The 22,834-nt window shown below is 48.0% G+C and overlaps 10 protein-coding genes across 10 annotated transcripts; 5 read left to right on the top strand and 5 right to left on the bottom strand.

The window, feature by feature from the left end:
* Positions 1-1,105: 1,105 nt before the first annotated feature.
* BKA67DRAFT_569646 (uncharacterized protein) lies at positions 1,106-2,517 on the bottom strand. Its single transcript, XM_046103119.1, has 3 exons — positions 2,480-2,517; positions 2,097-2,426; positions 1,106-2,029 (listed from the first exon to the last, which is right to left on the bottom strand). Exons 1-3 carry the CDS (start codon positions 2,508-2,510, stop codon positions 1,284-1,286), a joined length of 1,107 nt encoding a protein of 368 aa, XP_045957711.1. The 5' UTR covers positions 2,511-2,517; the 3' UTR covers positions 1,106-1,283.
* A 1,146-nt stretch (positions 2,518-3,663) lies between these two features.
* BKA67DRAFT_494693 (TB2/DP1/HVA22-related protein) lies at positions 3,664-3,933 on the top strand (the record flags this gene model as incomplete). Its single annotated transcript, XM_046097017.1, has 1 exon — positions 3,664-3,933. A coding segment is annotated over one exon (270 nt), but the record flags the coding sequence as incomplete, so codon positions are not given.
* Positions 3,934-7,276: 3,343 nt separating this feature from the next.
* On the top strand, positions 7,277-7,871 carry BKA67DRAFT_537116 (uncharacterized protein; the record flags this gene model as incomplete). The annotated part of the gene is made up of 3 exons (XM_046100260.1): positions 7,277-7,495; positions 7,545-7,819; positions 7,865-7,871. The coding sequence occupies 3 exons, from the start codon at positions 7,277-7,279 to the stop codon at positions 7,869-7,871; spliced, it is 501 nt and encodes a 166-aa protein (XP_045957713.1).
* Positions 7,872-8,007: 136 nt separating this feature from the next.
* On the bottom strand, positions 8,008-9,075 carry BKA67DRAFT_537117 (uncharacterized protein; the record flags this gene model as incomplete). Its single annotated transcript, XM_046100261.1, has 3 exons — positions 8,008-8,624; positions 8,678-8,930; positions 9,061-9,075. The coding sequence occupies 3 exons, from the start codon at positions 9,073-9,075 to the stop codon at positions 8,008-8,010; spliced, it is 885 nt and encodes a 294-aa protein (XP_045957714.1).
* A 2,666-nt stretch (positions 9,076-11,741) lies between these two features.
* BKA67DRAFT_660058 (uncharacterized protein) lies at positions 11,742-12,161 on the top strand (the record flags this gene model as incomplete). Its single annotated transcript, XM_046107555.1, has 3 exons — positions 11,742-11,909; positions 11,957-12,085; positions 12,138-12,161. 3 exons carry the CDS (start codon positions 11,742-11,744, stop codon positions 12,159-12,161), a joined length of 321 nt encoding a protein of 106 aa, XP_045957715.1.
* On the bottom strand, positions 12,100-13,612 carry BKA67DRAFT_321476 (uncharacterized protein). The gene is made up of 3 exons (XM_046096186.1): positions 13,424-13,612; positions 13,211-13,376; positions 12,100-13,154 (listed from the first exon to the last, which is right to left on the bottom strand). The coding sequence occupies exons 2-3, from the start codon at positions 13,357-13,359 to the stop codon at positions 12,278-12,280; spliced, it is 1,026 nt and encodes a 341-aa protein (XP_045957716.1). The 5' UTR covers positions 13,360-13,376; positions 13,424-13,612; the 3' UTR covers positions 12,100-12,277.
* On the bottom strand, positions 13,163-14,545 carry BKA67DRAFT_321448 (uncharacterized protein). The gene has a single exon (XM_046096185.1). It carries the CDS (start codon positions 14,395-14,397, stop codon positions 13,420-13,422), a length of 978 nt encoding a protein of 325 aa, XP_045957717.1. The 5' UTR covers positions 14,398-14,545; the 3' UTR covers positions 13,163-13,419.
* Positions 14,546-15,319: 774 nt separating this feature from the next.
* BKA67DRAFT_569684 (uncharacterized protein) lies at positions 15,320-16,835 on the top strand. The gene is made up of 3 exons (XM_046103120.1): positions 15,320-15,720; positions 15,766-16,059; positions 16,104-16,835. Exons 1-3 carry the CDS (start codon positions 15,421-15,423, stop codon positions 16,767-16,769), a joined length of 1,260 nt encoding a protein of 419 aa, XP_045957718.1. The 5' UTR covers positions 15,320-15,420; the 3' UTR covers positions 16,770-16,835.
* Positions 16,836-19,869: 3,034 nt separating this feature from the next.
* Positions 19,870-20,964, top strand: BKA67DRAFT_537121 (uncharacterized protein; the record flags this gene model as incomplete). The annotated part of the gene is made up of 3 exons (XM_046100262.1): positions 19,870-20,056; positions 20,288-20,565; positions 20,782-20,964. 3 exons carry the CDS (start codon positions 19,870-19,872, stop codon positions 20,962-20,964), a joined length of 648 nt encoding a protein of 215 aa, XP_045957719.1.
* Positions 20,965-21,162: 198 nt separating this feature from the next.
* On the bottom strand, positions 21,163-22,355 carry BKA67DRAFT_678995 (uncharacterized protein; the record flags this gene model as incomplete). The annotated part of the gene is made up of 3 exons (XM_046108863.1): positions 21,163-21,605; positions 21,895-22,214; positions 22,272-22,355. 3 exons carry the CDS (start codon positions 22,353-22,355, stop codon positions 21,356-21,358), a joined length of 654 nt encoding a protein of 217 aa, XP_045957720.1. The 3' UTR covers positions 21,163-21,355.
* Positions 22,356-22,834: the final 479 nt, after the last annotated feature.

The raw sequence follows: 22,834 nt of genomic DNA on the forward strand, positions 1-22,834 counted from the left end.
AAGATGAAAACAACTACTTCTTCGCTTATGACTACTGGAAAGACAACAACGCAACAGTATTCCGAACTCCCTCAGTAATGCGAGCAATTAGATGTCGTTGTGACTATATGCGCCTGCGTCCGCTTCGTTGGTTTCGTACTTTTCGTTCGTTCGACAGGAGACGGCTTCTGGGGGTTGGACGACAATGGCAGCAAGTCTGCCCCATCTCCTTCGAGGGCACTATCAATTGAGAGACGTAGCTTCCGTTCCGTGCCTCCCAACACGACGTGGCTTTCCATGTATCGATCCAAATGTCTGAATTTTTTTTCATGCGTGCTTCTGTGGATATGTGCTCGAAGAAGAGGTTCACATTCTTGATGGAGCCAGCGACAGGTCCGAATCAAACCGAACAACCCTTGGCGCGTATTTCATTGCTCCGCTTACGACTGGACGGCGTCCACGACAACTTCAGAGGCATGTCACCGGGTACAAGATAGTCGTATATCATGATTCGAAGCTCTAGACAGAAATGAGCATGAAGGATTACGTTCGCAGGGAATACATACCTGGAGGAAGTGACAATAGGAGGTCTGGCGGTTGTTCTCCATCTGAAGCGTCTATAGCGACGATTTGATTATGTACAAAACATAGCAGTTAAGACAGAAATGTTTTCTTACGACTCTACTTAGAAAAAAAAAATCTAAAAAAAGAAAAGAAAACAAGTATTGATTCATTTATTGCTCAGGGGTGGTCATGGGGGCAAGTGATCTTATATAAATATTCAACACGTTCGGGACTACACAGAGTGCTCGGAAGCCGCGAAATACGGCATGACTGTTACGCCGGTAAGTATGCCTTGAGGTTGACGGTAATTGTAGACTCTGCAGAAAGCACAACGACCAGCGCTATGGTGACACCAGTAAACGAATTATAGCCCTGACAAGATGCACCATTGTTCGACTGATTATTTCAGTACTTTCTTGAGTTACAGTCTGTTTGATGTCGCACTGAAGTTAAGTCCTCTAGTAAGACCCTATATTCTTGAAAAATACGGCCGTAGGATCGACGGATAGAGCACAGTTGCCTTCTTGCTAAGGGCGATGGTGTGACGGCAAAGTGATGGACCACTTCTGCAATCTTGATCTTCTCTCAGGAATACAGGGTCCTCGAGGAAGAAAAGTATGGTCGTATATCTCTCTACATATTTGTCAGGTCTACCTTCCAGGTGTATATTTTTGCCTGGCTGTTACATCCTGTCTGTTGTATACCCATGGACTCTTCTCGTTCGATTACATAGAGACCCGTCAGTCCGATGGTCTCCAAATTCCACGCTTCCTCTGACTGAACCTGCGCTCCATCATCATCCAATGCTGCCTCACTCCTCCAGGCGTTCGGTCCAGTCTTGTGGCTATATCTTCCCAGCTCTGCTCTTGTTCCATCCCCGCACGCAGAGTCTGCTCCTGTCGAGGACTCCAAGGCTTATGACACATGACACGTCGTCTCTTGGCAGGTCTTCGCCGTGGCTCTCCGTCTACATAGTCTTGATCGCTGGTGTGTCCCAAATGACCATCCTTTTCCCTGAGGTACAACGCATCATCAGAAGTGTGGTCCGTGTGACTTCGTGGAGGAGTGCAGACGGTTCTTCGGGATCTGTCGCTTGAAGAGGTGTTGTGTGGCCCGAACAAGGTCAAGCCGTCCCTGCTTCTTGCAGCAGCACCGCCATCAACTCGCTTTCTCCTCATCGTCATAGCATAGTCTCGGATTGCCCAGAGACTGATCCTCAGCATGGCCGCATTCTTCTCCTCCGAAGACACCGCATGACTATCATTGACTAACGTGTTCCAGGCAATCTTGTCGTGTCGATGGAATTGCAGCGCTTTCTCACAGAGCTGTAATAGTTCATCGGTGCCGAAGCCGCATGTCGTGCATGATTTGTGCGCGATTCGCTCTCCCAGCTCTGTAAGCGCGGAGTTGCTCGACCCGGCTTGGAAGTCCTCTCCTCGATCCGTACTCGCAGCATGGTCTACAGTGCCGCGAGGAGGCTGTAGGCCTAGAACATCATGTCAGCGTCACTTTGTCTCTATTCAACCCAATATCAACGGTGTGAATGCCCTTACTTCTCAGGCTTGCCGATTCTTTCATCATGCCCCTTGTCACATTTCTTTCGTCAGCGAGTGGGGTTGGCGACGGCGACATGGAGGACGACTGCGAGCCGTTGGACTCCTCACTAACCAGACAGTGTATCGGGGAGTATGGAGGCTCTATGGTGCTCGCCTTGATGCTGATGGTCTCATCGTCAGTCAGAACGTCCGACAGGCTAGCTGTGTCGTTCGCCGTCCTGTCGCGCCTCGTCCATGGAAGTCGCTGTTGCTCGTGACGAACGATCTGGGGTTGGGTTAGATTGGGAAAGTCACTTTTGGCTACGGTCTCGAATCTGCAACGATCTGCTGTTCCTTAGGGTTAGAAGGTTGTCTGCAGTCAGGCTTTCCGCGTCACCTACCATGGCTTTTGACCTCTGGCGGATTAGGCATTGATCAGAGCTAAGAGTTACCTTCTGCGCTGGAGAACTAATAGAATCTTTCACAAGGGACGTCAGCAACTCTTCTCTCTGGCTGTCATCTAGCAAATTGTCAACATCAAAATCGTCCTGGAACCACTCTTTTAGCGAAGGTAAGTCGTCATGATTACTCAAAGAGTCAGGATTCTCAGTGAAAACACCCGGACTATGTTGTACAGCACCTTTTGTGGGTTATCCCGTGGCCTCTCCAACAGTTTCTTCTGCAGGTTGATCTGGAGCTCCAGCGACACCATGATCAGTAAGCGTGAATGCATATACCTCACTATCGGTGTACGGATCACTGGTGTAGGGGTCGCTGGTGTCGGGATCGAGCTGTGCTACGGTTGCATCGGTGGGTGCCGCGAGGCAAGCCCCAGCGTCTGTACTAGCGTCTGTACCTGCATTCGTGCGGGTGGTGGCTGCGCCATCGGCTAAAAGGATTGGTGTGTGGCCTGTGTGCCGCGTCTCAACGCCAAAGTACGTCCGTCTCAATGAATTGATCAGCCGGTCGGCCTCTACGCTCCCAGCGGGCAAAGCTCAGGAGGAGTCGAGCCAATCAGCCTGGAACTAGATACAAGTACCGTATTCAGGCTACATCCTGTTGTATAACACATGGTGTTTGATTTTGTTGTGGACTTCAAAAGTGCATCAGGAATCATGAATTCTGTTTGTACCAAAACATGTCATATAATAATGACTAGAGTATTGTACTCCTAGTCTAATGGAGTTGGAGTCTCTCAGGTCCTTCGTACATATATTGCTTTCCTACAAGCTTCCGCCTTAGGACCTCGGAAATCCGTGTCATCCGCCGCCGGTTCTGGAGCTATATGTGTCCGATATGCTTGTGATCCAATTTATAACCTAGCTGTCTATCTGACAAGCTTGTGCGGTACAATAATTGGAAGACATCCTGTGCTGGAGGTCAAAATTGAGGGGCTTGAATGTCAAGCTTTGGAGTACGAGAGCAAATCAGATCCTGTTTTGCATTCGAAAAGTAGCATAAGAAGACCATCTCGACTGCGCCCAATGCTGACATGAAATCTTATGCCAGTAAATCGAAACTGTCTCTCGATCTACATGATGCTGAATAACATACTTGGTATCCTCAAATCGACACTGTCCCCTTTTATCCCCTACTTGCCACATACAAGGCACTAAAAACGTCGAACACGGAGGAACTGAGAGAATGGTTGATGTACTGGTCCATCCTTTCTACAGTGATGTTCATCGAGTCGCTTTCACATTCCGTCTTAGAGCTGATTCCGGTATATGCATCGACGAGACTCGTCTTTAACCTTTACCTTCTCCTTCCCAAGGCGAGGGGCCATCGTCCGTTGTTTGAGTCATTTCTACGGCCCCTGCTCGATTCTCAAGAGAAGCCGATCGAGAGCATGCTTCGATTTGCCGATGATGGAGTCCAGAAAGTGGGGTCATTTTATTTGCAACAAGTTTGGAAGTTGTTAGCTGCTCAGTGGCGCAACAAGCAGGCCGACAAGAGTGGATAATATGGACAAAGAAGCGACGTTACTATATAGTAGCCGCAGTCAGGGCTAACCTCATCACATTCTGGTTTACATACTACTAGTACAGTGCCGACTACTTGAAGCATTGTAACATTTTTTTACTTGTATCCATATAATGCTTTCTTATGATGTGCCGAGCTGTTCCCTAAGTCCAAACAAAAATACCTTACGATTTACTCAATCCTCTAGATAGGAGAGAGCACATAGCTGATCTCCGTTATCGCGTCGTTCTTAAAAGCGGCCATCTTCTCGGCATCTGGATAGAAGACATTAATGGGCCCAACTACTGCCTCGCGGATTCTGATTACCCGATTCCCGCCAACTTCATCCCAATAACTCTCAGCACACGGGACAGCCACGGTCAGATTGGTTGATGTGTTACTGGGCGGCTTATTTCCCTAATACAATCTGTCCCGTGCCTTACTTTCGTGTTTCAGACCTGTTCAAGCTGGACACGACGATTCCTGTGGTCCAAGGACCCATCGTCGGCAGCTTTCCTCTTCATCTCCAGTAACCTGTCCAAAAGAAATCTGCCATATCCGCTCTCAGCTTTCAAGTTAGCACCGCCTGGTCCGCCTTGCCTAAGACTAAGCTCTGGAGCCTGGAGCCCAAAGGAGCGTCAGGCCACGGGACCATGCCGCTCAGACGGGCAAACTGAGACCACCCATCAACCATTGATGAAACCGTGGACCACAAAGATGATGAATTGCCCCTACGCAAACCGCTGTCCGGTGCCTTGGCCTCTGGCCAATGTCGCGGCCAAAGTTAACCAGACATAACCATGCTCTATGCAAGCCGGACTGCCCTTGCAACTACTGTCCGCAACTACCTCTGCTCGGCATCCGTACTGTCGAGCGCGTATCAAGTGAATCCAAACAGGTCGATCAGGTTGGTCAGTGGTGTCTTCGTGGATGGCGACGGATGGATTGATGGCTTGCGAGATAATGGTGCACTGGTTGGTTTCGGGCCTTGCGTTTGAAATGGCTGGGCAGTGCCGGTCTCGGGCTAAACGCCCAGGCGCTAGGTAGGCGGGACATCGAAAGCAGTGGGCAGGCCGGCTTGATATACGGTAAGGGATGTACGTGCTAGATATTCTTGATCGCTGCTGCGTCCCAAATATTTTTCGTTCTCCTTAGGGTAACATGCAACACCAAAGGTTTGGTTCATATGGCTTCGTGGAGTAGTGCAGGCAGTCCTTCGGGAACTGTCACTTGAAGCAGCGTTCGGTGGTTCAAATAATTTGATGCCATCTATGCTTCTTTCACCATCACAGCTATCAATTCGCTTTCTCATAGTCAATGCATAATCTCGGATCGCCCAGAGACTGATCCTAAGCATGGCCGCATTCTTCTCCTGCGAAGATACCGCAGGGTTATTATTAACTAACGTATTCCAGGCAATCTTGTCGTGCCGATGAAATTGCAAGGCTTTCTCGCAGAGCTGTAGTAGTTCGTCGGTGCTGAAGCCGCACGTCGCGCAGAATTTTGGTGCGCCCATGGTGCCACGAGGATGCAGTCGACCTAGAACAGTACATCAGTGTCTCTTTCTCTGTTCGGTCAAATATCGCCGGCCTAAATGTTCTTACTTCCCGGGCTTGCCAATTCTCCCATCACACCCCTTGTCGCATATCCATCGTTAACGGGTGGACTTGGCGTCGGCGACATAGGGAACTGAGGCGGGCCGTTCGAATCATCATGCTCTTCATTGACCGAACAAGGCATTGGAGATGATGAAGGATCTATGGTGCTTGCCTTGATGCTGATAGTCTCATCGTCAGTCAGAACGTCCGTCTTATCATGACGGTAGCTGAGTCGTTTCTATAAGTGCTAGAGCGCAATACTATCCCCATTGGATGCCCGGGCGGCTTCAATGAATGTGTGCGGCATGGTCGTACAAACAAGTAGCAAGCCATCGGCGCCTTGGGCTGTTGAAGCTTGTGATGCAAGTACATGCAACCCCGGAGAGGCTCGTGGTTGCGGCGAGACTGATCCGCTTGGTGTATAATGAACACATGTCTTAGTTCAATTCGAGCCAACTTTGATCTAGTCGAGCCGGGAACATCTCCTTCATGGACTTATGCCAGCTCGGTGATAAGTTTCGACCCAATCCGGCCAATGATAATATCTCAAGCACAATTTAGGAGTTCAGCGGCTGTGTTATCCCATCCCCACGAGTAGATGAATTACGTGTAGGTACTAGGAAAGAGGATGATCGCAGACTGGTCTACTATCTAGAAGCCTTATGCCAACTACGAAGACATCAGCTATTGCCATTCAAGGTGTCTCTTTCACCTTGCAAGAATCAACGTTCAGACCAGTTGCATCGCAGTAAGAGACGGTTAATAAAAATGCACTCGTGTGATGCATAGGCAACCATGTCAAGCTGCGCTGGCGGCGTCGGCTAAGGTCTGTCGCCAGCAGCCCGGGAAAACTTCCAGGTTCCGGCAGGGGCTGCATTTGCGGCTATGTCTTTGAAGTCGTTTAGCTACGACACACTTTCAATTGACCCTGATGCAATTACACAGTGGCTGGCCAATCGTTCGAACATGCTCATATTTTCTTTATCTGCATAATCCTTGCACGTTCTGTTTTAGTACTGTGTTCTTAGACTGAGTACCAGCAGCTCATAATAGCTGTAATCATGCACCCTCCCGCATTCGGACAGCGATGAACCACTCCTCCATCACCATGCACGCCCGAGCCCATTTGTGCTTAGCTATCCCCGGTGCCTCGTCTTACTGCTATTCTACAATCAACGGTGATTTAGGACAATACAAAAGAGGGGCCTACCTCAGGAGCGCCACTATTTCTTCGGGCCACAATTGGGGCACATTTGTCCTGTAGAAGGAATGATGCCGTTGTTGCATTGGTAGCTGCAGGCGGCAGGCATGATGCTTATTCTTTGGATCTATATGCAAGTAAGATATCGTCCAAATGAAGTCAATTGTGGGCAAGCGTACCTTTGAATTACAGAATTGCGTCTGGAGTTTTGCTGAGGTTCGGGCAGAATGTAAAGCGGGATGTGATGACTTTATAGGGGGACATGGTTTTGCCGCCCAACGACTGCCTAACAATTGATTGTGGCTCAGTTGCCGCCGTTTCTACCCATTTAGTCCCTTAAGTTAAGCCCCGCACGAGCAGCACAGACTTTCCGTCATTGCGATGAAAAAGAGTAAGCTTCACGTTTGTTGGTAATATCGGACATCACACGAGAATCTATGGCTTCGCAGGGATCTCCAGATGACTCGCTCTTTGAAAAATCTCGAGTTTCCCTCAAGGTTACCAAGGAAGGTGCTGAGCAGTTTTTCCAGCAACATGGGGTGTTTTACGAGTCGAACACTGAGATCGGGAAACTAGCCGCGACGATTGCACCTTCGGTAGCCCTCAACAATTCGAGAGGCCTGGACAGGTTCAAGGAAATCTACATGAGAGAGCCCGTGAGTTCCAGTCACATAATATTGTTGTCTAGTACTCAAAATGCACCAGCGGCTACGATTTCTCCAGCAGTACCGTGAAGACTTCGCGTTCGTCATAGGCGCAGACGACTATTACTATTGCTCGACAACGAAAGACGCTGCCGCAAAAGACCGAATCTCTGTATACATGTTGCGACCAGGCACTTTGTTGCGATTTGGAAAAGGAGGTCACGCTCTTTCTTTCGAGCCGCTCGACGAAACAGTTTACAAATTATGCGCTATTCCATACATTCAGATTGAAAGTCGCTGCGAAGAGGTCCGTGTTATATTTGAGAGCGGCGGTATGTGAGTAAACAAAGTTGGCACCTTTTCTGCTTCTCAATCTAATAGATGCTAGTCTCATTGCGCACCCAATACTCCCAATCACGCTTGATAAAGAATCTGGATATGGGTATGCATGTGGAAAATTCTCCTAACTTGTACCCCACTATATTGGCCTTGGTGGAAGAGAATTGAGCCATTGGCACCTCATGTTATCCATAGCTGGCTCCAATATTCGTATCCCAATCCTGAACCCCCCTTTGGCCGAGTTGTCCATCACGGTAATAGCGAGCCCAAAGTGATGAATAGCCCGTTCCATGCATGGGACCATTAGCATTCAGAATAGATGTATTAGCATTGTTACTCATGTGGGAAGTAGCAGTCGAAAAGTCTGGCCTAGAATCCATGACCATAACACTTCCATCAAGCCATTGTAATTGTGGATTTGGGTTGTTGTCTCTTGGAAAGGCAATGGTCATCGACTGTTCGTTAACCATCGGCTGTTCGTTGTCCGTCTGCTGTTTGTTGGCGGTCCGTTGAGGTGGACAAAGAACCGAGGAGCGCTCTGCGTGGGTAGACGACAGCGACTCTCGAGAAAAGCTATCTCGACGAGCCAGTTTGGATCTTCTGGAGTATGGACGGACTATTTGTTTGCTTCGTCTTTTCAAGCACAGCTGTCTGTCAACGTCGGCTTCTACCGTCTGTCGTTGCTTCTGTATCTCGAGCTGCTGGCTGGTCGTCGAATTGCCTGTGCATTTATGGGACAAGAGCTGGTCTGCATTGGTGAAGGGTTCGTGACAGGTGGGACAGGTCATGTTGACAGGATAGTCTGCAAACTGTCTCAGCGTTTTCGTGATAATGAGGCGGAGCCGTCTGATTTACGAAGCTTCTTGAAATGTCGCTTGAGTTCTTGTGACCTTGCGAATGATTTGTCGCATCGTGGGGCTGAACAATTGAACGGCTTGAGGGGCAGGTCGTTATCACCATGCTCTACTTCGGACTCTGGGCGCGCTTGCGAACTATCGTGCGGTATGTCAACTTCCCTATCGCCATTGCTTCTTTCACGGTTAAGACATGCTGTGCCTCGGGGAGCAGCTATTTCCGCCAATTGATTGAAGATGGCAACAATGAGAGACTAGATCGTCAAGCTGTTAACGTCTCTTGGAAAAGGCAGATGACAATATTACCTGGTACAACTCGATATGTGTTCGCAAATGATGTATAATATCGAGCGGAGATAGTTGCTCTGGGCAGGCACAACATACATGGATCTCAGGCATCTTCGACGGTATCAGGCGTGTCGGACGAAGAGCTTTGATTTCGGGAAGAGGGGAAAGTGAAATCCAACGCTTGACTGGCGTGCAATCCAGCCACAATACCTCGAGGCTTCAAGCTGCGCCTCTAGCTGTAACGAGATCAAATGCAATAGGGTAGTATATGCTTCTATTGAAGGTTGTAGCATCCTCAGGGGTTATTACCTTGACGCGATCTAAGTGCACACTGGCCGTTTATGCACTGGTAAAAGGTTGGAGCGAAAACAGAATTCATGAATGAAGGACGCTTTCACGGCCCTTCCAAATCCGTAATGCTGCCCCGTAAATACATAGAATAAGGTGCAAGGTGCAAGGTGCAAGGTGCAAGGTGCAAGATGCAAGGTGCAAGGTGCAAGGTGCAAGGTGCAAGGTGCAAGGTGCAAGGTGCAAGGTGCAAGGTGCAAGGTGCAAGGTGCAAGGCGAGGGGCACGCAAGCCGAATTGAATCACTCCACCAGATACAGGCCAATTATAGAAACACCCCGAGTTCCACATATCGACTTACTATTTCAAGCTGAATCGCTCGTTCGTCCCACACCCTCTTCCGAATACTTGCCAATAAGCCTATGCACACGGGATTGACCTTACCTCCTCACATTAGTTTCGGAGGCAGTGACGATATAACGATGCACTCGCAATGGCCGTCGCCCGGTTGGTCCTAAACTTCAGGGGAATACTCTATAGAGCCTGCATATATGAAACACTGTCATGTACGTACTACACCACTGTAAAGATGCCGTGCAAGGTTCACTGCTGCGAAAAAGTCCACAAACACCACATCTCTGTACTGCTATTAGTGATGACGTTAGAGTCTTGTGTGTGTACTTGGGCTGGTCTAGAACCCGTTGCTGGACGAGAACAATGGAGATGACAGGGAAAGAACTAAGCGCCCTATCATCACGCCATGTGCCAAATCGGTGACCTAGGTGACGTCCTAGGAAAGACTGCTGCAACCGCATAGATACCGCCTATGTCCATAATCTAATCCATAGCGTTGGCGGTAGGGATAAGAAAGTACCAGCATAGATGAGCTTTTCATGTGTAGCATGATCAAGGAGCCGGTGTCATAGGTTGGTCTGTAGCTACCGATACGAGAACAGGCTAGTGCAGATCGAAATATGCTTGGCTTCTCAAAGCTATATAGTCACTTCTACCCTACCCACCGGGCGTGACTATGCATGGCTGGTTGTTGCGGCCGTGCATAAATGTATCCTCTCGATCGGCCAACTAAGCCATTCTGTCACAAAAGTGTGTTGTCATTGGATCCTAGTGGATTTGGCACATCCAACTTGGATCTTGATCCTTGACACAAGAACGTACCGGATGCACTGCATGTTAATAAGCAGTTGGCGTCAGAGAGGCAGCATGGATGGTGAAAGATCGCCTCAGTCTACGGGTTGAGATGGACAATATCTCACCATGCTCTCAGTGAATGTTTCAGGGATAAACAAGGCAGCAGCAAATTCTTCGTGGGTAAGTGCACTATTGATACAACACAAATTGCCCGAATGGTATACAGCTGATGCAAGGCATCAGGCACTATCCGCAGGTAGACTGAACTAGAATCAAGCAGTTTTCGTTTGAATGAAGGTCTTTATTGTTTTCTGTCTCGTTAATGCTTGCTACCATCTACAGACTCGGATACCAACATGAGGATTAGTAGAATGCATTGTACATTCGACACCGCCTGCGTCATACTATGCCACATCACAGGGTTATGCTGTTGTTTTGAAATCTCTTAACATCGACACAGCCAGTCTTTAGATTAATTCTTGGCACAAGACGCCTATCTATGCCCACTTCTCATCACTCTGTCCACCATGTGCACGGGCATAATACCTCTGCATGTACATACTCAGCCGGTCTGACGGATCCTTGTCACTGCGCTTAGTATAAATTATCACCTATTCCCCCAGAAACTGACCTGAAAGCTTTGGAAATATCAACTAGGCCACAAACTCTTCCCAAATAAACCTGTTGTGGAGATTTCTATCTGCCAGACACCAATCGTTACTGCGGTGAATTGTCACTGACACTTATAGCAAGATCGACAAGGTACGACAAACAGCCACGACTATCTCAAAAAAAGCTGACTTGACTCCAGCATCCCGACCTGTCGACATGCTTGATATGAAAGAGCCCCCGCCACGCCCAGTTATAGCTGGGCCAGTAGGTGGAGGAGGAGGCGGCGGAGGAGTTGGTGGTGGTGGTATTATTGATCTCGATGAAATAGAGACTGAGAATGGGCCTCACGGAGTTGTCTGAGCTCACAGGTAGAGCCCAAACAAGGGTTTGATCAAAATATGGGTTTTTTGGTATATAGGGATGCTTATCGTATTTTATCCTGAACAATCTATTCTATGCTTTGGTGCAGACAATTCTCAAGACTTGCGGATATGTCACGAACTGTGATTGGCTTAGGCTTGGCCTCGGCAATATACTAATCCGCGCCGTTTTCTCAAAGTCAGGGCCAGGACACGTTGATGTCTTTGTGCACTTTTTTGCATGAAAGTTTCGCAACGATCCATAGTCATACAACAGCGAATCACCTTCCACGTGTCGTGACTTTAAAAGGCACCATGTTTCGCTCTACACGCTTCTCAAAGATTTCCCCGTGACCAAGCACTACTCATCATGGCTTTGCTTCCCAACATAACTGAAGAACTACAAGACACCATCGCGGGCCTCGACTGGTCGAGCGACAATGAACCCTCACTGCCTCAACTTGGACAACCTGATATCCGCCAGATACCTTGGCGTTCTGACTTCGACAGTGTGGTCGCTCAAGTAATAGACCAGGCAGTACGTGTTTAACCTCTTTTTTGCCTAGAAGACACTAACATGTGCAGAGCCCTCTGCTCAAGGAGCATGAGCCGAAGCCCATGAATTATGTCCCAACTGCTCTATTAATTCAAACTGGAGGGTTGCTTGACTCGAGGGCCCGTTTTAGCATCATCGTCAAGCGGGATAAAGAGAGTGTGGCCGGTCTGAGACAACAAGGCGAGCAGTTTACTACCACTTTGCCTCAAGTGTCCATCCTTGACCAACACGTAGGATTAGCCAAGGCAGAATCTCAGAACGGTTTGCCTTGCTTGTGGATACGATGCTATCTGAAGGAGCAGTATATTGAGAAGTTTGGACAAGATAGCTGGTCAGATGAGAAATGCTAGCTATATAGGACCCCCAGGGCCATTGTTGGTATTGAGGAAGTCCAGATCCATGATATCAACCCCATCCCAACGAAACATGTACAAGTCTTCCACTTCCTCGTGTCCTCCTTGCATTATCCCCGACGTTGGTACGACGCCCTCCATATTGGTATGAGAAAGGAAAGGAGCATGCTGAGAAGTGCACTGCACGGTTGTCTGCATGTTCAAGTTTCTGGCAGCCATCAAAAGCTGTGCGCCAAATGAAGCAGATGGGATGTATGTGTTATCATTGAGGTGGAAACAGCCTGCGTCAACAGTGATGACTGGTGCGCTGGCCGTTTGGGCCTCTTGGACGTTTTCGGCGACTGTCTTTTCGTCCGTAGCCGAGCATCGAATATTATCGAACTCTGCACTGCCAATACTTTGACCCGTGCCTAGACCCTCAACATCTCCAAATTGGTCGTTGTCTGCACCTCCACTAGACTGCGGATTGTCTATGCCTGAATCACAAGCGTCGCTCATTTGGCCGTTGTCTGTGTCTCCACTAGATTGCGGACTGCCGATGCCTGAATCGCCGCTAATGTGGTGGTTGTCATAGAGACTTTGTTGTCCCCGTGCTACGTTAGTCGACTGTCGCTTGTGCCTTCTCTGGGGAGTCGTGCTCGATGCCCTCGATATCCAGTCCCTTGTACGTTTCTGTGCTCGTGGACACTGATATCCATCCTGCCATTGTAGTGCCAGCACTGGCGGAAAATTTGTCAGACCTTTTCGCGGTTCGTTTGAAGAGACTGCTTGACATTTCAGAGCCATGTGGCTTAAGGACTCGACAGCGTTCAGGCTGGCAATATAGATCTCCGGAGTAAGCGCAGTCTCGAAAGCTTCCAGAGCTATCTTAAACCTACAATATAAGTCAGTACAGTTCAATCGTATGGCGATTAGGGTATTACGACTTACTCCCAAGGACCCGTATTTGCAATGAGAAATGCCGGGCGGAGCGAAACTCCAACGTCTTGCAAGTTCTTCCCTAAACCTTTTGTTCGTTCCTGAAGCTTTTCGAGCACATAGGCCCGCCGTGCCGTAGTCGAGACGAATTCTCGAAACATACTGATATCCACGTCACCTGGAGGGTTAGAAAGTGCTGCTTTGTGACGGGTGGTGCTGGCTTACGTACATAAAAGAAAGAGCTTGCCTGCACGGTGCTTCAATACACCTTCCAACTTCTCAATCAGCCAGTCAAACCATTTTGCGGCGGTACGGTATGATTGCCATCTCCTCGCGTTCTCATCTGGCTTGTCCCCAGACCCCAGAGCCTTTGACGTCATCTCGTTGACCTCATCGACGGTCATTCCACTTTTTCGAGCCACGATGCAGTGACCGTGCAGCAGGTATTCGCTGAAGCGAGCCTGCTGCCTCTTGGAGACCGCCTTGGCTTTCAAGTTCCCTACATACGAGCTGAACTTGAGTAGGAACTCGGTACCAGGCAGGTCCTTGCTAGGTATCGCTTTCTGACTGGTGACTTGGATCTGGTTTTGAGCTTGCGCAACTCGGTGGAAGATATCGATAATGTGCCCTGAGCAGTTCAAACCTGAACTGGCTTCTAATTGTAGCCACTCCTGCTCATTCTCCGGAACTCTAGCCAGGAAATCCTCGAATGTCTTCTGCCATCCAGCTATCTTCGGCTTTAGATATCCTATACCTTGTATTAAGGTCGCGACCTGGATAGTTTGAGCCGGGGTAGGGGGCTGGGTTATGCTGCTGTTGGTAACATCGCCGCTCGGTGTTGCTGAACCCGTGGGTTGGGAAATCTGAATCGCGCTACTCGTCTGGGGACAATCCTCCGTCACAGGATCATGTCTCTGAGTACTCGGAGGAATGCCGCTGATTTCTAAATCATTCGTGATCGGTCTTGAAGTCCTGCGTGCAGTTCTCGGGGCCGTTAGCGATTTGCCTATAGCGTTGTCCCTCGCCCATGTTGGCGCTAAAATCTCAGGAGCAGACGTCGCAACGACATCCACTCGCGACAGAACCCTTTGTCGTACTTGATCAACTGATCCATAGACAGATAACAGTATGCATTCGAGGTAGTCGGCATATGCTTGAAGAGGTCCGTCAAACGGTAGTAAGCGTTGATGGCGGGCCATTGCGCACCAATACAATGAAATATTTAGAGCAAGTTTACGGAAGGAATTGCCAATCCGCAGGTGGGAAGTCAGAAGCTCCCATTTCAGAGCTATGCCGCATTAGGGTACTTGGGATCAGTACCCCAAAACGGCTTAGATTTGCGCAGCCATTGGCGGCCAACCTTGTCCGCCGCTTCTGCGTATACCACTAGATGCACCATTACTTTTCCGTGTTTTGTAGATTAGCACCCCTCTTGTCTGACTGCACATATGTTGAAGTGGTGGCGCCTAAAGCAAAAAATATCGGGCTGCCGATGTTTGCCTGCAGTTCCTAGTCAATGCATTGATGGAGTCTCAGTTCATACTACCGCCCACATTTTAGTAGTTAGTCTAATTCACACCCGTTTGATCAATTGTCTTTAAACAGCAGCAAGAGATTTTCTTTTCCGACCTAGGGCATGCAACACCCTGCCGCATCTTCATCGCATGGAGATACAATTTCTCGTCCTACCATCATAAGAGGATCTGCTCGCTTGCGAGTACAGCCGATAGTTACCATACAAAATGGCTGGACCCCTTCTAGCCGGGCGTCCTCGTTTGCAAACCACCAAAAATGAGATTCTACCAATCGGAACCCAAGCCTTGTGGCCGTCTTGTCTTCCCTGTTTCTGTACATCTGGATTGTCTAGACACGAGCAGGGACGCATGTTACACAGGCGAAGTGACCCCATCTCGATTGTGATTTTCTGAAACCTTGCAATTTCTGTACATTACCATTCCGCTATCCGCGCATCCATGCGGACCCATACTGCATGGCAGCTCATCATGTCCTCTTATGTCCGTAAACTAAATTTCCCTTAGTAGTATCGCCTCACGCCACCCATGTAATAGCTCCAAGTTGTGATTAGAAATCCTTGGTTGAAGTAGACTGGCTACCAAACCAACCTTGCTCTGGACGTTAGTACTGATTTGTTCAAAAACCATCGACGCCCGGTTGGTACGGGTGAATCTGCATGACATGTCACCCAGGTCGAATCACTCGGCATGTACCTGCTTGTTGCCTTCTTTGCCGTGGTCTACACAAAGTGCAGCTCTGATCTCTTTATCATGACCGCTTCGCTCGTTTTGCTCGTTTGCCTTGAAGCCTTTTGTTTTACTCAACTCATACTTCTTTGCTCTGTCCTTCTTGGAAAACATTCCAGGGTAACCAAGCCGCGGTCATGCCCCCGACTACTTGGGGTAAACCTCTTCTTCATCCTCACTTACATGGTGGTTAGTGCCATATCATTCGAGTTCGACCCAGACCACTTTCTAACATGGACTGCTTTCGTGACCCCACTTGAAGTAAGCCACCAATCGTTATCAAAGAACCGATTTTAACAAAGGCAGTCTCTTTACAATTTACATGAGCCGGCCCAGCTGCGTCTCCTTGCGGCAACAAGCACGTGGTCCATGATGGGACCCTTGGTCCTCTTGCCGGAGTGCATTGGCATTGGAATCTTGTTCCGGTTCAATAGAGTTCTGCAGGTCGTTCCGGTCATATTTCATTGCGGGTGGACTATGTTGTGGACCTTCGATAGTCAAGCTACATGGTACGAGAATGTGGCGAGGTGGGCGTTTTGCCTGCTGCAAGCACTTTCTGTTATCCCATTAGTTTTAGGATTCCATGAAGCATGCATAGGAGTAAGTGCAGTTTTGATATACGAGGCCTGCACTGACACTTACAGATTCTCCTGGGCTTGTTCGTGCTGAATACGCTATACCGCGAGCTAGTTGTTTCCAGAACTATTGAGGAGCAATTCTCCCTCCGCTCGATCACCTCATCAAGCCAAGCGCCAACCGGGAGCAGCGATGCAAACTCTGTACGCGTCTGCTTGTTAGGCGGGGACTTCAGTGGTAGAGATCTCTTTATATCTTCGGTAAACCTTCAAGAAAAGGATTGGACCAAGGACGATCTCAAGGTGCCTATTGGTCGTAACAAAGTTCACTCGTATCCGGACCCTTCTACGTGCAAAGGAGTCAAGTGGAAGTGCTATGAGTTACACCGTTTAGTCGGTTCTGCTGATCAGTCAATTGAAATATGGGACACTTGCGATCTCTCTTATCTCGGCGTTGAACTCTTCGAGTCTCACTGGTGGAGTACATTGGATGGCATCATTTTACTATTTACACCTGCAGACGAGAATTCGCTATATAGATTCCACAGGCTACACGATTGGAATGCCTTTGGAATGAAACATGTACGACTCGCCTCAATTCAAGGACGGGGAACGTCTTCGACGCCTGAGGAGGAAGTCATCGAACGCGGGATGAGGATGGCAAATGACAAGGGTTGGACTTACATACGAGCGGATGAATTCGCGACTTTGTTCAAGAGTAGCGTAGCACGATAGGTCTTGAGATGAGTAGGCCATACTGAGTTAGATGAATAGTCCCAGAATAAATAGTATAAATACGGAGTTATCTCAAATCTGGTGCAGTAAAACCAAAACGTTCAAGCAACGTCCCATATTGCATACTTAGAGGTAACCCACCTTGAAAGGTACCTTGGCAGAATATGATCATCGAAACAGACCGACAGCAACGAGGTATAGTGTATTTTATACAGTCACAAACATCTTTTCTATGATGTTCCTAGAGGAAGGGAGTCTGCCATATGCATAAAAAAGAGGACATGGAGACGACCGGTTATTCAGGTTGCATAACGTATCCATCCCATACGATAAAGGAGTATTCGGCATCCCAATGCGGCCATCTTCAATTGACGTCTGGGACGCGCTCAGGATTGTCGAATGGGGGACTCATATTGTGGCGGCTCTAGTCGATCCAAACTCATCCACAAGCTTGCGACTGGAATAATACTCCAGTGGCAAAAGACGCGAATGCCGCCTATCTGCTTCATGCAAGCCGACCATTCGGGCCCGAATATCTATTGCTTTCCTATGAAACGCGACGACATGGGCTACAGCGAATGGCTGGTCAGTTGATTGACACCCCATTCTCCAACCGCCACTGCTGAGCTTCCCATGTACAGTTGAGCGAATTTATCTTGTGGGATCTAAATTCCCGTGGATTCATTTCAAGGGCAACCTTTCAATATTGTGACATCAATATGTCCATTATGGGAGAATACAGCGAGGCTGCAATGATGTTGCTTGTTTCTGATTAGTGAAAAAGAAACCTAACGACCAAATATCAACCATGCACCGACCGAAGTCCTTCTAGCGTCCCTATCAAACATCAAGCCCTGGGAGTCGTGTCCTTGCTTACACATGGCTTGTAAAAGCCTTCGAGAGCAGAAAAGCAATGTTCTGGCAAAGCTGACGGCAGGGCTCAAGGAAGTGATACCTACATATTGCGCTTGACAACTGCAGTACTTATTGATGACTTGTATCACATGGCTGAAATGTTACGACCCTATTAAAGAGGTATGTTCCCTTGTGGGTAAATACTTCTGGTGAGATTCTGCAAACACTCAGACACTCTTGAGCCCGACATCTGAGAGAGCAGCAGTGGCTATTCCTCCCCCTTCATAATTCCCGAAGCTTTTTCCAACCAATTAGGAAGCCGAAAGTACTTGCCCTTACCCGTTTGACCTCTGTGTCATGTTCGCTTGACATGAAAGTTTAGTCAACAAATTGTATGGTGACTGAATCTAGTCTTCACCTTTGAGAAGCGCACACGGTAGCACTTTTGTGTATCATCCAAACGCCAAAGACATAGCAGACAAAATGTCAGACCACAGTACCATTACGCGAACCAGGCCTATAACTATAGAGATTCAGCCACCAAAAGTTGTCAGAAAAAGGGTACCAATGTGGCCTCCTCTCGTCGTCAGCATCCCGGCCCACCCCGATGAGGATATCACATTCCAGGTACTGGCTCAAGACGCCAACGGATCTGTAAAGAATCCTTGGGACGATACCTATTACTCCTCACAGGGCTGCCTGGTCATGAAGGGGGAATATCTAGACGGATGTAACAAACAGTACGCCATCTTCCCGGATATCGTGTTCAATGGCCCCGCACGCAAATATCGATTCTGTATCACCACGACTAAGAACTACGGTACCGAGACGGTGGACATTTGCGATCATACGGTGCAGTCAAATCCTGAGTTCGAGGTGACAAATCGTCCCACGGACACTGAACGAGGCTGTAGGTTGACATACACATCCATAGCGTTGTAGTCTGCTAACGCTGTGTCAGCGAAGAAGGAACGGACGCTGCTGGAAAATATGCGTACAAGCGGTATGTTCGATGTTCCGAAATCGCCAAAATGATTTCGATGCACATTTGAGGGCAACCCTGTCATACGCAGGCGTTTGAATTGCGCCGTCAGTGGCGATATTTCTGCTGGTCTGGGGTGTTTACTGCGTGTAATGTGTACGGAAAATATTAGTCCCTATTGAGTTGACTGGAATCAAGCTTTGCCTACCTCATGATTGACATATGCTTTGATATTAGCTCTCGATAACTTGTGAAGATATTATATGCTCAAATAACCATTTCGAATACCACTAGAGCATTGATATTCAAAGAATGGAGACACGCACATGTGATTTGTGGTTTTCTTGTCAGTGCTAGTAGGAGGCTTTGGGCAGCCCCTGATCCGTGTTAAACTCAAGACGTCAGCTCCAAACATGGCAGACGGGTGGCTAACGTTGTGGTGCGTGTAGGCTCGACACCCCTTGATTGACCAAAGAACAGCTAGTTTTACTAGGCTACATAGTGTACCACTGAAACTATTTTTTCAGGCTTCGATTACAGTTATTGCGCTTCGCCTGTCTTCACGAGCGCCACTGAGGAGAAGATAGTCTATGAGGGTCGAGGTATAGGGCAAGCAAGATAAATCAAGGGGATGGGGACAGCGGTTTTTGTAAAAGACGCAGTCAATGATTGTTTCAATTGATTATCCTTAAAACGGAAAAAAGAATTTTGTCCTATGAGGAGGATAAAATTGTTGTCAAGCTCCGAGGCGACGGTATGATTGAGACGACATATCACAAAGACTGTGAGGACGAAGCTCCGCAGGCTGTAGGCTTCGTCATCAAAACACCTTGGGAAAGCCAGCAGAATCGAACAAAGAACTCAGGAACCAGTTTGCTAAGCTTTACGAAAGGTGCGTTTGGCTCACGTCCAAGGCGCCTCTCAAACCTTGGATAAGTCGATAGGAAACGACAAACGATCACTCCGACCACCTGGAAGGCTGCTTGACAATGCACCGGCCACCGTTGAATTAGTCGAGATCCCCTGTGAGTGCACGAGTTCAAATTGGGGAGCCTGTAACACTAGTGTATCGGTTTACTATTCCAGACCTTATTCATTATGAAAGTATGAAAATATGTTTTAGGTTATCTGACGCTATATACAGTATAAATATATCAAGTTTCTTCCAATCAAGATAGAAGTTTGAGCATTATAAAAGTTTACTTCGTCTCACTCATAGTTAACTTATCATTATTCATGCTATTGCTTTTCTGTATGATCAAGATGGCGCAGCTCATCTTCAAGCCTAATGACCGCCGAGCATTTCGATATATGCGCAGACGCATGATACCAACAATGCATGATGATAAAGAAGAGGATCATGCCCAGTACGACAACGCAGTAGATGTGCGAACAGTTTCCGCCGGCACGTCCAAAGCTATGTCAGATCCGCAAGAGGTTGAAGACAATAGTAAGTAACGCCAAAAACATGGCTACAGACTACATTCTGATCTCTGGAGTAGCAGGTCGTGGTCAGGCTGAGACAGGAGCCAAGAACATCTCGTCCCATCTAACCCAACAACAGATCGTTCATCACGAGCAAGAACAGCTCCCGTTGATACGGCATGATAAACTTATGCTATTGGATGAGAAAGAAAAGAGAAGAACTAACACCGACCCGCCACTGAAACGCAATCGACAGTCCAGTGGATTCGCCAAAATCATCCCGAAAAGAAGATCCTCCTCTGGGGATGGTCTGCCGGTGCTTGGGCCTGTCTGAATATTCGGGAGCCCGTCGACTTGCTTGTGGCTTCTTATGCTGTCAGTTCAATGCAAGACGACATCACACACAACCTCACAAAAATCAATGCACTTGGGTCACAAGCTACTTCAGATGAAGTGTCTTCCATGTCGGCTGAAAACCATCCCGACCCGCCAGCGAAGTATCTTTACATGATTCATGGAGCCAATGATAATCAGGTATCACCCGAGAACGCCTGGCGATGTGTTAGAGCATGGGAAAAAAGAGTTCTTATTAGATTGGTGATGATACCAGACGGACCTCATAGGATACTCAGGGTCCGAGATCATCTATATCTAGATTGTTCTATCCGAGAAGCGGAGGCAAAGTTGCAAAAATCAACTGCAGGAGCATTGATGAAAGAATGGTGAGAAGAATTGCTGGAAGCATCGAAGAAATGCAAGCGAGGAGAGTCAGGAACATCGCAGAAACATGGGTCAGGAGAGCCAGGAAAGCCAGAGGAATGGCTGGGAAAAGAGTTGAGCCGGGAAGAATTATTCATATCCGACACAGAAGAGTTACTGAGATTTGAGTCAGGAGGATCGGAGCTTGGCCTTGTCCATTATGTCAACTATTAAGTAGCCCCGTCCGCCTTAGTAACAGGCCACACGCAAGTTTGTTCACCCACTATGATCAAGCATGAAATTGCAAAATAGAAATCTTGTCAACGGCGCTCAATTGAACAAATGCGACCGTGACGAACCATCGAAACCTACGAAGCCATCTAGACGAGTTGTTATGGTGATTACAATCGCCACGGATGCTGGCGGTTACGGGTCGTGCTGGATGCGAGGAGTACAGACAAGATCAAAACCGGCTTCCTCCATTTGTCTCTCTCTTTTCTTCTCTAAGCACAGACAATCCATTTATGGCTCTGACCTGTACGTATACCCTAAGTACTCTTTTGGACCGTATCAATTCTGATTCCAAGAGCGTGAGCTTTAACCAGGCTCTTTCGCCCTAGGTATATCATTGAGCGGGGATAACAGAAGCCAAGACGTCGTAGGATCCCACGTTTTGCGGCGCCAAGCGAGATCCTGCCGCAATGATCAGCGTGAAGTGCCCGCCACCAACGCAACGATCAAATACGGAAGAGATTACGAAGCTATCGTGGACAAACTGCACCAGAAGCTTAGGATTGCTGAACAAAACGATAGAGTTTCTCAAAGAACGGCGGACCATAACAATACTCAAAGAACTAGACGAGTCCGTTTTGACCCTATAGTGCAAATATTAGGCGACCATAGTCAGAGTCAGAAGGAAGCGGAAGGATATGTGACGCATCAAAATGATAGCTACCATCGCCGAAGTGGCATCCGACGCTAAAGGACGGGTAAGATGAACAAGATTGGAACATATCCGTCCTTTGTGATATTCCTACTGCTGAGACAAACCGATTGCACACGGCACAGGTGGCCTTGTGACAATCTCTATGTACAAAATAATGCCTGGAGTACGAAAAAGAAAGAAAACGGACCTGGAAGTTGAGATCTTTCGCCTAGGTTTACTTGCAAACAGCTTTTCCCTCGGGCTGATTAGCAATACGCTTGGATCTTCTTAGAGTTGTCTGAGGAATGTAAGGATATGCTAGTCTTTGACGTCGGATCGCAACAAGTCGCCTGGATCTCCGAACCCCTTTAGACTTCCAATGTTCTTTTTTCTTACTACCCTTTCCTTTTTTGGTCGACTTCTTCGTAGTCTGTACTGCTGATGTTCGTTCGGATGATAAATGGGCCTCAGCGACAGGATTATTGAGTATGTACGGTTGATATCGAGTGGAACTTGCTATTGAGGTAGGAGTGCCGGGGAATTGGGCGCCATTCCAAATCTATCAAGTATTAGCTTTAGCCTGACTAATATGAAAGAAGTGTTTGTGGATACTGACCTCTTCGAGAGTTGGCAAGTCGTTATTGTTTCCATGCGCATCTTCAAGTTGCAGGTAGAACGGATGTTTTTCTACTACCGCCATGCTTTACTTATGTGCGTGTGGTATGAAACTGTATATTTTCGGTGAGCTCAACAATTTTGGGGTTGTCCGGGAATTTAGTACAAAAGGTTCTGGTTGTGTGAGACGGAGTTTTGAAGTCCAGAGAAGTGAGACCATTGAGATCTGGCAATATAGCGTGTTTAAATGGCTCCGGAGAAGCCAGCCCGGGCGGGCCTGAGAGCCCCAGACGGCTTTTATATTGATCCGCCCGTCCTACCAATATTCACAACATGCAGCTGACTCAATCCTTCTCTTCTGTAGCATGTGGAAGGAAATGACCACTATAATCAGACAAGCTGGGTACGTGGATTCTAGCCTCCGTATAATGTCATTATACCCATTCAGTTCGGCTAGAGTCCAACGTAAAGTATATAGCGCAATCAGAGTGAAGGCTTGCGGGAAATATGCCTGATGTGGTTCATTAGCGATCAATAGCGCAGCATGGACTGTTTATGAGCATA

Source organism: Truncatella angustata (assembly GCF_020726525.1).
Source record: "Truncatella angustata strain MPI-SDFR-AT-0073 chromosome Unknown BKA67scaffold_5, whole genome shotgun sequence".
NCBI lineage: Eukaryota > Fungi > Ascomycota > Sordariomycetes > Amphisphaeriales > Sporocadaceae > Truncatella > Truncatella angustata.